At 36.1% G+C, this 16,497-nt stretch overlaps 1 protein-coding gene across 3 annotated transcripts in view; it reads left to right on the top strand.

Annotated features, from left to right (window-relative positions):
• Positions 1 to 16,497, top strand: part of MBD5 (methyl-CpG binding domain protein 5) — a 151,712-nt gene that overhangs the window by 106,201 nt on the left and 29,014 nt on the right. For 2 of the 3 annotated variants that reach the window (XM_044242517.1, XM_044242516.1), the window contains 2 exons: positions 231 to 2,366; positions 14,627 to 15,652. In XM_044242517.1, the coding sequence (XP_044098452.1) occupies positions 231 to 2,366; positions 14,627 to 15,652 (3,162 nt within the window). The remainder of the gene's footprint in view (positions 1 to 230; positions 2,367 to 14,626; positions 15,653 to 16,497) is intronic. The other variant, XM_044242518.1, reaches the window with a different exon arrangement.

Here is a 16,497-nt window from a genome sequence, read left to right as displayed (position 1 = left end):
TTATTGAGAACTTTTGGTCAACTGAGAGAGAATAATGTTTGTTTTTTCCATCGAAGTTTACTGTAGAGCACAGAACTTTTTTTTTTAATTGCATAGAGTCACAGCTTCTGTTTGCAAATTTCTATTCCAGATGCCTTCCCTTCTTCAGTTCCTCCTTTCCTTCCCTTCCCCCATGCCAACACAAAAGAATTGAGACCACTAACAGAATTTTTGTTTGTCTTTCACATCAGATGCAACTCCAGTAGTACCTTCACGGGCAGCAACTCCAAGATCTGTAAGAAATAAGTCGCATGAAGGAATTACAAATTCTGTAATGCCTGAATGTAAGAATCCTTTCAAGTTAATGATTGGATCATCAAATGCCATGGGAAGGCTATATGTACAAGAATTGCCTGGAAGCCAGCAACAAGAACTCCACCCTGTCTACCCCCGGCAGAGATTGGGCAGCAGTGAACACGGACAGAAATCTCCATTCCGTGGCAGCCATGGAGGCCTACCCAGCCCAGCATCATCAGGTTCCCAGATATATGGAGATGGCTCAATCTCTCCAAGGACTGACCCACTAGGAAGCCCAGATGTTTTCACAAGAAGTAATCCTGGTTTTCATGGAGCTCCCAATTCTAGTCCTATTCACTTGAGTAGGACTCCTCTTTCTCCACCGTCGGTAATGCTACATGGTTCTCCTGTACAGTCATCCTGTGCAATGGCTGGAAGGACTAATATACCTCTTTCCCCAACCTTGACTACAAAGAGTCCAGTAATGAAAAAACCAATGTGTAATTTTTCAACTAATATGGAAATACCACGAGCAATGTTCCACCACAAACCACCCCAAGGCCCACCTCCCCCTCCTCCACCTTCTTGTGCTCTTCAGAAAAAGCCATTAACATCCGAGAAAGATCCACTTGGCATTCTTGACCCTATTCCTAGTAAACCAGTGAATCAGAACCCTGTTATCATTAATCCAACTAGTTTCCATTCAAATGTCCACTCTCAGGTACCTGTGATGAATGTAAGCATGCCTCCTGCTGTTGTTCCTTTGCCAAGTAATCTCCCTTTGCCAACCGTAAAACCTGGTCATATGAATCATGGGAGTCACATACAAAGAGTTCAGCATTCAGCTTCAACCTCCCTGTCCCCTTCTCCAGTGACATCCCCAGTGCACATGATGGGGACTGGAATTGGAAGGATTGAGGCATCGCCCCAAAGATCACGCTCATCTTCCACATCATCAGATCACGGAAATTTCATGATGCCACCTCTAGGACCCCAGGCCACTTGTAGTGGTATTAAGGTTCCACCCAGGTCACCAAGGTCAACGATAGGGTCCCCAAGGCCATCAATGCCATCAAGCCCTTCTACCAAGTCCGATGGACATCATCAGTACAAGGATATCCCTAACCCATTAATTGCTGGAATGAGTAATGTACTAAATACCCCAAGCAGTGCAGCTTTTCCTACTGCATCTGCAGGAAGTGGTTCTGTAAAGAGTCAGCCTGGTTTGCTGGGAATGCCTTTAAATCAGATCTTGAACCAGCACAATGCTGCCTCCTTTCCAGCAAGTAGTTTACTCTCAGCAGCAGCCAAAGCACAGCTAGCAAATCAAAACAAACTTGCTGGTAACAACTGTAGCAGCAGTAGCAATTCTGGAGCTGTTGCTGGCAGTGGCAACACTGAAGGACATAGCACTTTAAACACCATGTTCCCTCCTACTGCCAACATGCTTCTCCCGACAGGAGAAGGGCAAAGTGGTCGAGCAGCACTAAGAGATAAGCTGATGTCTCAGCAAAAAGACTCATTGCGGAAAAGAAAACAGCCACCTACCACAGTGTTGAGTTTGCTCAGACAGTCTCAAATGGATAGTTCTGCAGTTCCTAAACCTGGACCCGACTTGCTAAGAAAGCAGGGTCAGGGTTCCTTTCCCATCAGTTCAATGTCTCAGTTACTACAGTCTATGAGTTGTCAAAGCTCTCACTTGAGTAGCAATAGTACCCCGGGTTGTGGGGGCTCAAATACTGCTTTGCCTTGCTCTGCTAACCAGCTGCATTTTACAGATCCCAATATGAACTCCAGTGCTCTTCAGAATTCACTGACACAGACCATACCTTTGAGAGGGGAAGCCGTGCACTGCCACAATGCAAACACTAACTTTGTTCACAGTAACAGTCCAGTCCCAAACCACCATCTCGCAGGTTTAATAAATCAGATTCAGGCTAGCGGGAACTGTGGGATGCTCAGTCAGTCGGGCATGGCTTTAGGAAATTCATTACATCCCAATCCACCTCAGTCAAGAATTTCAACGTCCTCCACTCCAGTGATACCAAACAGCATTGTTAGCAGCTATAATCAAACAAGTTCTGAAGCAGGTATGGTTTTATTAGAAAAAAGTACCCCAAGGTACTAAACTTTTCTACTTTTTTTAAAATTTGTACCAAAATATTTATTATGATAAGAAATGATCCTTTCCCTGTTGTGAAATTGTCATCATTTCTTTAGTATTTATAATTTTATTTACAGAATGCTAGGGATTTGTCTATTAGAAAAAAAGAACAAGCAAGGGGATTCCATATGTTTCCGTTATTTGTTGTTGATCTGTGTCATTTTGAATTTTGTTTGACTTTCAGTTGCTTTTATAACCATTGGACTCTAAACTACAAAAGAAGCCATAGAAGGCAGGGTTTCCTGGTTCATGAGACATGTACTTACTTGGTCTATGCCAACATAAAAGTCATTTCCCCTAGCTTTTGTTTGTATTCAGGTAAATGACACTCATCTTGGAAAACCCAAAAAGGCAAAAATAAATGGATTTTTTTTATTCTTGCTGCTGACCAGAAATAGGTGAATGGATAGGAAAAGGTAACTAGAAGTTGTATGAAGTAGAAAGCTGTCTTCTAATGTGTTCTCTTATCCTAGTTTGCTATCCTTTATTATTATTTGTTTGAGAAAATTCAAAAGTGGATATTGGCTCCTCCCTTTAAAAAAAGGTAATAATTTAAGTTTTCTAATAAAAAATAAAAAAAGGCTTGAAAACCTGATTTCCAGAATTTTTGATCTTGAAATTGTTTTATAGTTTTCTTGTAGAAGTTAATCATTATTTTTACCATTGACATTAAAGTTTTGAACCCAAATTTATTCTATCTCTTCATCCACTATAATGAAGGAGACAAATTTATTTAACAGTAGACACATTAGAATGAACTGTGTTTTGTGCAATAGAGTTATCAGAAATTGTTATAAAAATCAGTGAAGAAGCACTAAAGAGGTGAATTCATCGAGACATCAAAAAATCTGACCACGAAAAGCATAGAAAGAATACCCAAAACCCAACACTAATGATTTGATAGGTTTATAGGAAATAACAGGGAGGAAACAAAAGATAATGATAGAGACAGTATTACTCAGATATGAAAACAGTGGGCTTTGCAGACCAGATGGCTACTGGAGATGAGGAAATTGCTGAGGCTTTTACTAATAAGCTGTTTTGTAGATATGTATAGACTGTAATATACCATCATGCTGGAAAAGCATCAGAACCCACAAGCCTGTGTTGCTGTTAGTAAAATCCAGTGTTTTCCTTCCTGGTGTCACTCCTTACACCTGCCATCCTCCACAACTTGTGTTATGTTTTATGTCTGGATGTCAGTGTTTCCTGAAGAACTGCTCATTGATCCTCTTGTGTGAAAAACAGTATATGGTGGAGAAGATAATCGAAATGATTAGTGCCTTCTTGATATTCTCAATCTAAAGAATCTCATGAAACTATTTTCTATGTGTTTAACAGGATCCTTGTTCCAAAGGGGCTTCCAACTTTTCAATGACTCGTGTTCCTTTTTAAATAATTCCACACAAGTGAAAATTTAATCTTACGCTTTTAGAAGATTAAAGCCCCATAAAATCCATAACTATTTTAAGATACACCGTATTTATTAAGCATGCCTTCAGTCGTTTAGATGAGACGTTGTTAGTCTCCTTGTATTATATATCTTTACATAATTGATACCCCTTACCTCAACTTACTTTGTTTCAGGTCTGAGTTCATATTGCAAAGTGTATATATTTTATTAATGATGTATTTCAATTTATCTATAATGGAAAAGACCAACACTTATTTATATTTTTGTTTCTTCTGAATGTTAAGTTTATAGACTTATTTTATGTAGTCTTGGACATGTGTTTTCTTGTTCCATGAACCTCTGTAAAGCGTCAGATCTGGATTGCCAGCACTGGGAGTGTCAAACACACAGGTTGAAATTTATTAATATTAGAAAAGTGTTAGCATAGAAATAGATAAATGGGACAAAAATAAATGTCTAGTGATGATATGGATGTGACCAATCATGTGTAAGCTAACAGAAAGCATTTACTTGATAAAAATCTAGGTCAGTAAGAATTTTTAAAATATTAAACCTAATAAAATTAAATACTAATTAATGTATGTAGATCTGATGTGCAGTGGGTTGTGAAAATGGGTAGATTTACTAATTAATGTAACTCTTTTGATGAGTTGAATATTTAAGAGGTCTCTAATGCCGTGTTTCTTTTTGATACACAGTAAACTGTGTCAGCTAAATGTACTGTCATTATAATTGCTTAGCCTAAATATTTATTTACTCTGACACTTATTCATCCATCAAATAAGTACCAAGGCTAGGCATGCAGAGTGAGCTAGCTGGTGACAGTCACAGCTATCTCTGTAAGTTCAGCTAGGTATTCCTAGCATACCAGTAAGACATCAGAAGAAAAATGCATTTTATTCTTAAAATGTTGCTTATAGATATCAAGTACCTAGTATGTGCCAGCTTATTTACCTATATTATTTCTGATTTGTGTAGTTTCCCAAACTATAAGGTATTATTGCCCCCATTTTAGAAATGAGCAACTGAGGATCGGAGAATGTAAATAACTGTCCAAGACTATGCGTAACTAAGTTAAGATTTGAACTCAGGTTCATCTGATTCTAAAATCCATTTTCTTCCAAGCTGTGTAAGTTCTTCATCTAAAACATTCAATAGTCAAAAATGCTGTTTTCACTGGCAAAATCTTTAAAAATACCCAACAAGTCAGGAATTAAAGCACATCAGTGTATATTAAAAGCCATGTTTGTAAATTTTTATGCACTTTTAGACAAAAGTTATTTTTGCCTTCTCTCTGGACTCTGGTATCAGAGTGTATAATGAGATTGGGATATTTGTATCAACACAGATGAAATATCCAAACTTATCAAGAGAACCGCCCCTCATTTGTGAATCACATTTGGTGACCTTTTTATTAATGGATTTTATCACTTCTTTTAATCAGATCAGAATGTGTTTCCTAGTGAGTGATATGTCAGTAGATCTTTGAAGGAGGCAACTATGCAGGTACTAGTTCTGCCCTTCCAAGCATGATAACACAGTGAGGGGGAAAGAGCCCCACAAGAACATGGGCCTGCTCTTCTCTGTGGTGACAAAGCCTGGACAGAACTCAAGCGACCAGCTCAATTCAGTGCCTTTTCCCACTCTCCTAAACAGCTCAAAATTATTACAGTAAGTCTTCAATTAAGAGAAGAAATCACCTGCTCTGAGAACACTTAATTTGATTGGTAATTTATTTTCAGAAACTTCTTCTAAAGAGTTTTTCTATTATAAACAACCCAAACACTGATTTTTTTAAGGCCTATATGTGAATTCCATGGGACATACTTAAAAATGTATTACATCTCAAATACGGGAATTGGAGGCAGAGGTCAAAAAAAAAAAAGAAAAAAAATCAGATAAAAAATATAAAATGCTTAGAAAATCTTTCTAAAATTTAAGACTATACAAGGCTTTATTAATTCTATTTGGTGTTTTGAAATTGCCTTCCCATGAAAGCTCTCTGAACACTTTGCATTGTAACATTTACAGGTTTCTATTAACTTTTTGGACCTCAAATTACAAGTAAAGTTTAATATTTCCATGTAACAGATTTAGAAAATGACCGATAGGATACTTGCTGACATTCCTCAAGTTGTAAAGCAAAGCTCTGATGGATCTGGCAACCAAACCCCAAAGTTCCTGAGTCTCAGTCCAAACATTCAAATTGCTGAATGCAGGTATGTTCTGAAATCCATCAGTAGTGTACATTTAAAACAACTTTCCATTTATGAAGAGAGGCAAGTTTTAGCATTTCAATGGTTCCAGCACGTGTCCTGTGGTGATTTGGGTTAGGGAGGAATCCAGAAGCAAGTGCCCTTGCCTGGCAAATTTTACCAGGCCCATGCCTCCTGCCTGCTGACCACTTGCTGGCCAGAGAACAAAAAACCATCCATGCCAAGAACCCTGGCCTCTGGCGAGGACCGAGTTCTGTCAGTGTCCATGTGGCCTGTGGTTTTTCACCGTTTTCAAAGAACCAAAAAAGATTTAGACAACTTTGCTCACCAACTTAATAACAAAACCTCACCTTCTCTATGGTGATAATCATGAAATACAAGTTTTTCACTTTAAAACCCTTTTATATTCTCTTATTTTTTTTTAATAAAAAATATTTAATCAACTCTTCTAACCACATGAAAATAGAATCCTCTGAAGAGGCAGAGCATGAATTTGTACCAGAAGAGAAAATAATTCAAACATTGATTTGCCTTAACTCTTAAAGAGATATATTGACTAACAAGAATATAAATAAACCTATGAATAAATATATGCTCATGGATATTTATAAATTTTTTTAAAACTTTGGAAAAGAAAGTGTTTTTCTTTCAGCACAGAATACATTTGATCGAAACTCAGTACAGCTATTAATATGGTAGGTATAAGAAAATGAAATAGAGACCACAAAAGAACACTTTGGATAAAAGACTGCAAACTAATGAGCTTGGTTTTTTGTTCTATGTAATTTTTTCTCAGAACATGCCAGTAAAATAAGTTAATAAATAATAAATAAATAAATAAAGGGAAATTGTCATTCCCTACTTTTGAAGCTACAGGTGCAAAAATATTATGGGATTAAAAATGCTCAAGGATGGATTATACTGTATAAGTTAGCCGTCTCAGGATATGGGAAGTTTGTGTAGAAATAATTTCTTAGTCTTACAGGGAATAATGCAGAGGGGAGAAGGGCAAAGGCTCCTTTAAGGTCATGACTGAATAAATAATAGTTGCTATTAAAAGTATTTCCAACCACATTTTTAAATACTTAGATTTTATCCCTCATCTGATGCACAAGGCTTCTAGGTTCAGAGTTGCCTTCTGCTCTGTTTTTTAACCAAATACCAAAACTCTATTAAATTCTTGATTGTGTGATAAAAATCTATGTCTGTTCTTTCAGTTAAGTTTTTGCAATGAGCCATGTCTTCTTTGCTGTAAGATATTTTTACAACAATGTCTTGCTGTTTAAGAAGGTTTCCTATGATCAGGGTTACACCCCTTGTTTTGTTTACATATTCCAGGTTTAATGTTTCCTTGTGAACAAAAGGAACTGAAATATGTTTGACTTTAGACATGGAGTCTGTATAATCAAAGGTGAAAACAGAACCCAGAGTGGTGTGATATGTTTGCTGATTCAATGATCTATTCTGTACCTTTCAAGAAATAAATTGCCCCAGTGTGCACATTGGGAGAATTTTATTCCATTGCAATACACTGAACTCACTTAATGAAGTCACTAGAAATTCTTGAGTTCTCTAGGACATGCCTAAACTACTATTTACTAAAATCAAGTGGTCCGAAAACATTGACGCAGCTTTAAAAGTACCCAAACTCTAGGCAGTAAATGTTAACTCTACAAGAATTTCACTCATTAAAATTATGCTTAAAAATATTTCTGTGGTATCAAAACATTTTATTTCTACATGCAGGTAGTACTGGATAAATAAAATCGTAGCGCTCATCCTTTATAGGAACTTATATCAAACACATTAATGCCAGTCATGCAAAGAGTAGAGTAAACATTATTTTATAAGAATTATACTTCTTGAAAATTCAAAGCAACAACTCACCTCTTACAGATTAAAAATGGAACTAAGCAACAGCAGTCTGAAGGAGTTGCTGAGGTACTCTTAGGGGAGAGCTGCTCCAGGAAATTTCAGAGTATCTGTCCAAGACCCATGGGTACAGGTATAAGGGAGTATATTTATCACGGAGGCCCTAGAGCAGGAATCTTGTGCTGCACAGCTCCACAGGACACGTCTCATACTAGATAGCCTGATAGATATGCTTCCTGGACCACAATTCCATAGAATCTTCCCCACAGTTGAGCAACCCAGAGGTCTGGTTCTAAAGCAATGTTTTTCAGTCTTTTGGTACTGCCTTCTACAGTGAGAAATTAACTTGCATTATAATCCACTAGATGCATGTTTTTAATACAAAACAAGTTTCCTTAAAAAAAACTCTTATCATATGTGATACACTCTGATCTTTTTGATCCCATTCTGTCTTATCCTATCTTACTCTATTTTCTTTCTTTAAGACAGTCATGACCACTGAAATGATTTTATCACCCACTAATGGAACATGACCCAGCACTCATACATAACAGCTTGCACAAAATGATACCCTAGTTATACAATGTATTCTTTTATTTTTTTATTTCATTTATCAAAATATAATCATTGAAGCATGCTAAATTGGTTTTGCAGACCCAAATAGGTCTAAACTGTCTTAAAATATTCCTGAGATAATTAACTCAGAAAATATTTGTTGAGTACCTATTATGTGCTAAGCACTGTTTTAGCACTACAGATAAAGTAGTATACAATGGAAGAATACAAAGTTAACTGTATTTATAACTCAGAAACTCAGTTTGCTCTGCTCGTTAAACAAAATAAGGAGCTAGAAATTCTGAATGGAATATTGAAGCATTTTACCTGTGACTCTACCCCCATATTCAGAGAGCAGATATCCCACCAAGCAAGGGATTTAACCTCATTTCTTAAATACATATTTTTAAAAACGTGATAGGAAGCATTGTAAGAAAACCCAAAACTGGGTTAGTTGAATAAACAATGGAAAATCTCAAGCATTTTTGCATTTATTCTAACAGTTTTCAGAGTGATTCTATGTGTTAAGAAGGGAAACAAATGATCAGTAGCAAAAAAAAAAAAAAAATCACATCTCTCTCTCATTTTTTTGTCTGACTCCATTAGCACCACAAGACTGATCTTGATGATGATTCAGATATATTCCAGTATTCAAGCTGCATCCCTTCCACTGGTTTTCCTCCTTCCCAGAGGGTTTGCCCTGTTAACGGTGGAGAGCATTTTCTAAGATGCTGCTATCAATCCCCTCCCCCTCTTCTCTTTGAGTGCTTTGGTTTGGGGTCCCTCCCCCCTTCCTTTTAGGAAACAAATAGCCACGTCCCTAGGTCTTCCTGCCTACTTCTGGTAAAGAAATGCTAGGAATTTACCTGAGGATAGAAATCGATGTATTTTTGTACATATATATACCATGCCATTAAAATAATGTCTTGTTGGAAGATCTAGACTTCGCATACAAGTTATCTTTCTATTTATATTTTTAAATCAATCCTTTAAGTATAGAGGAGAAGATTTTACTATTTCCATGGGATTGAAGAGTGAATTATATTTATTAGACTCACTAGGGCATGATGTTTTCTCTTGCTTTTACAAGCATTCATTTTTATTAAGGATTACCATTGACCTTGTTTGCATTTAAAGTACACTTGGCAAAGCAAATGATAAAGGTCAAATGGTGAAAGTATATCTTTTATATGACTCATTTCTTAGTTCTTGAATTTTTTATGGATAAAAATCAGTATTGGGGCATATTAACTTAGAATTTGGGCATACTGACTTAGAAAAAGTTTTCTAACATAAAGTAATATTTATTCTAAATTAGAAATATAGATCAAACTGGTATAATGACATTTTTTAAAAAACCGTATTTGTTCATTTGCCATCTCTGCACATCCAGAGATGTGTACAACAATATTAATACTTCAGAGCTGACCACAGAAGTGTTTAGCATAATATAAACACAACTTTTCTTAAAGAATATCAGTAACAAGAAGAGAAATCAATCTAAAGTGGTAGATATTACCTTTATTTTAAAAAAGCAAATTTTTTTTTTAATGAAACAGAAAAAGACCTTAAGAATGAAACTAGTAATTGTAGGAAAATATCCTTTCAAAATCCTAAGAAAAAAATTTGCTGGTGCTATTTAGGTATGTACAGACACATACACACACACACACACACACACACACACATCATAAATTACATGTGGGAACAGAGTACCGTTTATATGTAGAAATCTACCCCACTAGACAAGCTACCACTGCCGTTGCCTGATTGTCCTGGTTTATTTCAGTCTCCGATTGGGTGTGTAGGCATGTGATCTCACACCAGGAAACTTTGTTTGAGTGGCTTTCCAATCTTATCTCCTACTTCATTAAAAACAACAGACAATGAGAAAGAGAAATTATGCCAGTTCATGGTGCTGCTGGCTGGTGTAAAATAATCATTTCTTTCCAATTAAAAGACTTCTCCAGCTTACTAACTTGTTCCAGGCTCCAGCTGCCTTTTAGTTGTTTAACTGCTAAATGTTTAGTGAATAGTTTGTTTTAAAAAAAAAAGAAAGAAAAAGAAAACGAAAAAACTTAGCTGTCCCTTTCATTAGTTTAAGCACTAAACATCTTGGCTAGGAAAAAAAATTCAGCTTTAAGAAAACATTTTTCCCCGCATGCTTCAAGAGACCATATGGTTTTTATGCAGAGCTATGAAGTAGTTTTGCCAGAGAGTGCCTTTGCAAGATTAAGTGGTTCAGAAATAAGTAAGTTCCAATTTTGCTCCAAATATAAAAATTCAAGGTCCTCTTTGGATGACCCCAAGCATTATTGAGTGACTTGAAGAACTCAGTGTACTTGGGTACGGACCTTTTCCTCAGTAACGGGATTTTAACTTCCTGGAACATGTGAAGTCTAAAGAAACTTGTCCTATGCTATGCATCTCCTTGCCTGTCCCTTATGTCCAGGCTTTGGACCAATACTGGAAAGTCAGTTTTCACTTTTTCCACAAATGGGTGGTATGCCCTCCCTTACTTCCCATACATATATGCTACACACACAGCATCAAAAGCTCTTGATTTCTGAAAGTTGAATATAAATTTTATGACCTTAATGGATTCATTCAACCAACATTTTTGGAATGCCAGCTCTGTGTTAGAGATACGTGTTAGGTCTTAGAAATAAGAAGTGATCCTTTTCTTTAATGGTTTAGAAAGATGGTTTTAAATTTTTGTGCTGCTTGTTTAAGGCATCAGGTTTAACCATGGTAGGAGGGTAGGAGTGTGTGAAAAGGCAGCATATAATATTTTCAGTCACATTTCTTTGTTTTCAGAATACATGTCTCCATGCACTTATCTCCTTGTCTTTTTTTTTTTAATGACCTTATTTCTACTTGGAAGCCCTTTCTATCTCCTTTTCCACTCTCAAATCCCCAATCAAATGTTACCACTTGCTTAGTTTACCCTAACACCTTCAATTTTACAACTGTCCTCTTGCTATATACCTGTTAAATCTCTTAGCATTTTGCATTATAGTTTCACTAGCTATATGAATAGAGCTTTAAAATCTCCTGATTCATATAAGCCTTCAATATGTGTATTTGAAAAAGGAAAAAGAAAGACAGGGAGATTTGTGTGTTTATCAATTTCCTAAACTCTACTTCCTGCAAGAAAAGGGCAGCATGCTCTTTTTTGTTGTTGTTTTGTATCACCATTTCTATCCCTTATTCAGCAGAGCATTCATGTTTATTGTTGAAAATTAGAGAAAATATAAAATGGGCCTTGATTTTCATATTACCCTTAAGAAGCTTGTGGTGCTCACCAGCTTCTTGTTTGTAATACAAAAATACACACAGAGTAACCATATTTCTTTATGGTCATTCCTCAAGAATATTTAGATGGAGAGCTTTTAGAATAATGTCCCCATATGTCTACCTCCTTGCATCCTAAATATGGATGCTTTTCTCTTACAAAAAAGACAAAAATATTAATAATAGAAACTTCTAAGGAAACCCTACATCTATAAAGCCTTGCTAGAGTATTTTGAAAAATGGTCCTCTGACTGTGGTTAGAGGAATGGTGATCTGTACATTTAAATATATCATTGTTAGTTAACAGATAGGGAAAAAGGCCACAGATAGTGATTACCAATAAATAAGAGTTGTTATTAGCTTGTTTAAAAAGATGGTTTCCAAATGCAAATAAAGCACAGTGCCTATTTATGGAAATAGCAACTTTCAGAAGCAATGAAATGTTTAAGGTGTTCATTGTGTTTTTTTACAAATCTGAATTAACATTTAAAGAATTGTATACCATATGCCTACTTCAACTTTCAAAATGTTCTTACTCTATTCTTCGTGAACATAGTCATTGTTTCATGATAATATTTTATAAATATTTATATATTTTTAAACAGAGGTTTCTTTTTAAAAATCTCATTCTTTAAGTGAAGCACTGAGAACTTAAAAAAACAATGACATCTGGGAAATATTGCAAAGTTGTGCAATATAGAGATATTGTAGGTGTGTTGGATATACTGATGTATACTTATTACTATTACTACATCACCACTACTAACTACAGCTACTAATGTAAATAATAATGCCGACAATGATAGCTCCTTTTATTTGTAGAGACTTTTACACATTACAAGCCTTTCCTTTACCTGTTTTTGATTCTCACAACAACCATGCCATCATACCAGTTTTTCCTGAGGAAAAATTCAAAGATAGCAATGTATCGTATGCAGCAAGATGTTCATCCCTGTGTTATAAATAATGATGAAAACATGAAAGTGTAAAAGCCAAACTTTATAAGAATTGTTCAATAAATATGATCAATCCATGTACCACAAGGTTAAAAAGATTACTACAAATGTCTATATATCAAAAAGGAAAGATTGTGGTGGTGTTCTGTTAGAAGAAAACAAGACTATAAAATGATATTTGTGGTACTACTAGGACTATGGAAACATTTCTGTATATTTGTATTTGGGCAGGCCTCAATGGTAACATGGTCAAATATAAAGTTTCTTATGGCATAGCACCGCAGTACAGTATTTGAATTACTTTAGAGTTTCAATAACACTGATGTTGTTCTTGATATCATATACATGTTTAATATAAAACTAAATGCATAAGCCTGTCACAGTATTTGCTGAATGCATATATTACATAATGCATCTCTATAGGGAAAGGCCTTTTATGAAAAAAAAAAAAATGACTGAAGGTTCCTTTTCAACAGAAGGTGATTCTCCTGCCCCATCCCTTGTGCATCTGGATCACCAGGGGTGATTGCAAACAATACTACTGCTCAGGCTGCACCCCAGGAGATGTTTTCAACTGCTCTGGGATAGGGCCCAGGCATTATGTTTGTTTGTTTGCTTGCTTGCTTGTTTGAAGTGCTCCAGGTAGTAATTCTGTTGTGCAGCTTGGATTGAGAACAGCTAAAACGATTATAATCCTAAACAATTGAAAGTTTATCCTTTTAAATGTTAAGTTCCTTTAACTTTCATCACTAACATAAGACTTTCAAGATTAAGAATGCTATTTGGATGGTAGCATTTGGTCTGATTTAAGGAATCCTAAATACAGAGTATCTTTATGCTATCAGAGTGACAAAAATTAAAAAATAATGATAAAATACAGTGTCGGTGAGAAATGAGCACTGCCATACACTGTTTACAAAAATGTAAATGGAATGTGTATTGATCAACTTTGCTGTAGGGCAGTTTGACAATATGTATCCAAAGCTTTAAAAATACATAAACCCTTTTATCCCTGGAATCCCATTTTAAAGAATTTATCCTTGGAAAATAATTGAGCATATTGGCAAAGATGAGTTAATAAGAATGTCTATCAGAGTGTTGCTTACAATAGTAATTATAATTTGATCATAAATAATCAAATAACCACAACTGTGGACTGATTAAATATTGATACATGATAGTAGTAAAATGACTCAGAAGTTAACACAAGTTAACATGGAAAGATATTCAAGACATAGTGATAAAAGAAAAATACAAAATAGCATAATTCCATTTTTGTTAAAATATATAATATGTGTATATGTGTCTGCATATGTATAAACATACAGGTGGGCAAAGCCTGAGGAGGTATACACTAACATATTAATAGTTATCTCCATAGGTATTTTTTCTTTTCTGCTTTGTACTCTCATGCATATTCTAATTCTCTTTTTTTTTTTTTTTCACTAAAAGCAAGTGGTAGTACTATAAAGACCAAAAACATTTTCTTAAATAAAAAATATATTTTGAAAAATAAAGCCTGGCTACCTTTATCCAGCCAATTGAGTCAGCTACAACACAGATTCCTCTTTCTTCACTTAGTTCAACTTGTGAAAAACAAGCTATTTGTTAGTTTGAAAGACCTGTTTCTTTATATTTTTTAGTATTTCTAAACTTCTTCAATATATGTATTTTCAAAGCAGATTAGGAAGTATAAAGTTAAACTCAAGTTTTATTAACAGATTCCAACTCATCTCTGATGACAATTAATCTGACTTAACGCCTCAAAGGTGACCTGTAACAAATTAATTGAAATGTATCTTAATGTATTTTTATGGGATCATCTTCCTTAACATCCATAAATAATAAGTGGTTTGGTTTTTTTCCTTCTTCATTTTAGGCGGTTCAGGACCATCATCCTCCATAGCCATAGCTGGCACCAACCACCCCGCCATTACAAAGACAACATCTGTTCTTCAAGATGGCGTCATAGTTACCACCGCAGCTGGAAACCCACTGCAGAGTCAGCTGCCTATTGGGAGTGATTTTCCTTATGTTGGCCAGGAGCACGCACTTCATTTTCCATCCAACAGCACTTCAAACAACCATCTTCCACACCCCTTGAACCCCAGCCTCCTCAGTTCTCTACCTATCTCTTTGCCAGTGAATCAACAGCATCTCCTAAACCAGAATCTATTAAATATCCTCCAGCCTTCAGCAGGAGAAGGCAAGTCTGAGATCAACCTCCACCCTTTAGGTTTTCTCAACCCGAATGTAAACACTGCTTTAGCTTTTCTCTCTGGTGACATGGATGGGCAGGTATTGCAGCCTGTTCACTTTCAGCTCTTAGCAGCCCTGCTTCAGAACCAAGCCCAAGCAGCTGCCATGCTTCCCCTGCCATCTTTCAATATGACCATCTCAGATCTTTTACAACAGCAAAATACCCCTTTACCCTCATTATCACAGATGACAGCCCCACCAGACCATTTGCCAAGCAATCAGTCAGAGAACAGCCGAGCTGAGACCCTTTTAACCAGCCCCCTGGGGAACCCTTTACCAAGCTTTGCAGGCAGTGACACTACTTTTAACCCCCTGTTCCTCCCAGCTGTCACTGGGGCCTCGGGATTAATGGCCTTGAATCCCCAGCTGTTGGGAGGTGTCCTGAACTCAGCATCGGCCAACACCGCTAATCATCCAGAGGTTTCCATAGCAACTTCCTCCCAGGCAACCACTACCACAACCACTACATCATCAGCAGTGGCAGCACTGACTGTCTCAACACTTGGTGGGACAGCAGTGGTGTCAATGGCAGAAACATTGCTGAATATATCTAATAATGCTGGGAATACACCTGGTCCAGCTAAACTCAACAGTAACTCTGTGGTGCCACAGCTACTTAACCCTCTACTGGGGACAGGTCTGCTTGGTAAGTTAAATTTTTTCACAAATTTTTAAAAAAGAAACGTTTTTCTAATCCTATTTTCTCCTTTTTAAAAACTCCATTTTGTCACACTATTTTTAAAAATGTTTTTGTTATGTCACAGCTTGCTTAAGGAACTAAATATAATAACACCCACACACATCCATAGTTATACAAACATGAAAATGACTTTTTCCTTTTCCCCTATTCTAGCAGTACTAAATATCATTTTAATCTGCTTTCTCTGACCTTCTGATTCTGATGCCACTTAAACCTAACCTACCTATGATTCTCTTAAGCCAAGTAGAGTCTTATTTTTCAAACAATAAAGCACAGGTCCATCTTAAAAATAACTTTCATTTGAATTTTATTTGGTGTGGCATCACAGGGTTAGTATGAGCAGCTGCACTGTGGATGGAAATAGCTTGAGGAAGTGTTTTTTCCAGGTGATCCCTAAATAACAAAACTAAATGCTTATCCAGCAAAATAAGAAACAAGGCATTAAAAACATTCAAAGATAAACTTTGCCCAAGTTCAGGGAAACAGACAGTCTCAATCGCTGCTATTAGATAGCCTCAGACAGTATGAGTCTAGAACGTTGTGGCTTAAAAACAAAATCCTTCATGTAGATTATTCGATCACAAAAAGGTTAGAAAATAATGTCCAGTATATCCAACTGACTCATGCAGGTAACTCTAAAATTAAGTGTAGGGATGGTGTCCAAAAAGTCTGGAAACAGGCAAAATGATACTGCCAAAAGGGGCATCTTCAGTACATAAAAATTAGTAGTAATATGTCTTCAGATTTTATGGACACCTTTGTAATCCAGCTTACTAATTTTATGGTTTACT

Source organism: Neovison vison, chromosome 3 (assembly GCF_020171115.1).
Source record: "Neovison vison isolate M4711 chromosome 3, ASM_NN_V1, whole genome shotgun sequence".
In the NCBI taxonomy this organism is placed as follows: domain Eukaryota; kingdom Metazoa; phylum Chordata; class Mammalia; order Carnivora; family Mustelidae; genus Neogale; species Neogale vison.
The sequence above is the reverse complement of the archived record's forward strand: the minus strand, read 5'-3'. Positions and strand labels throughout refer to the sequence as shown.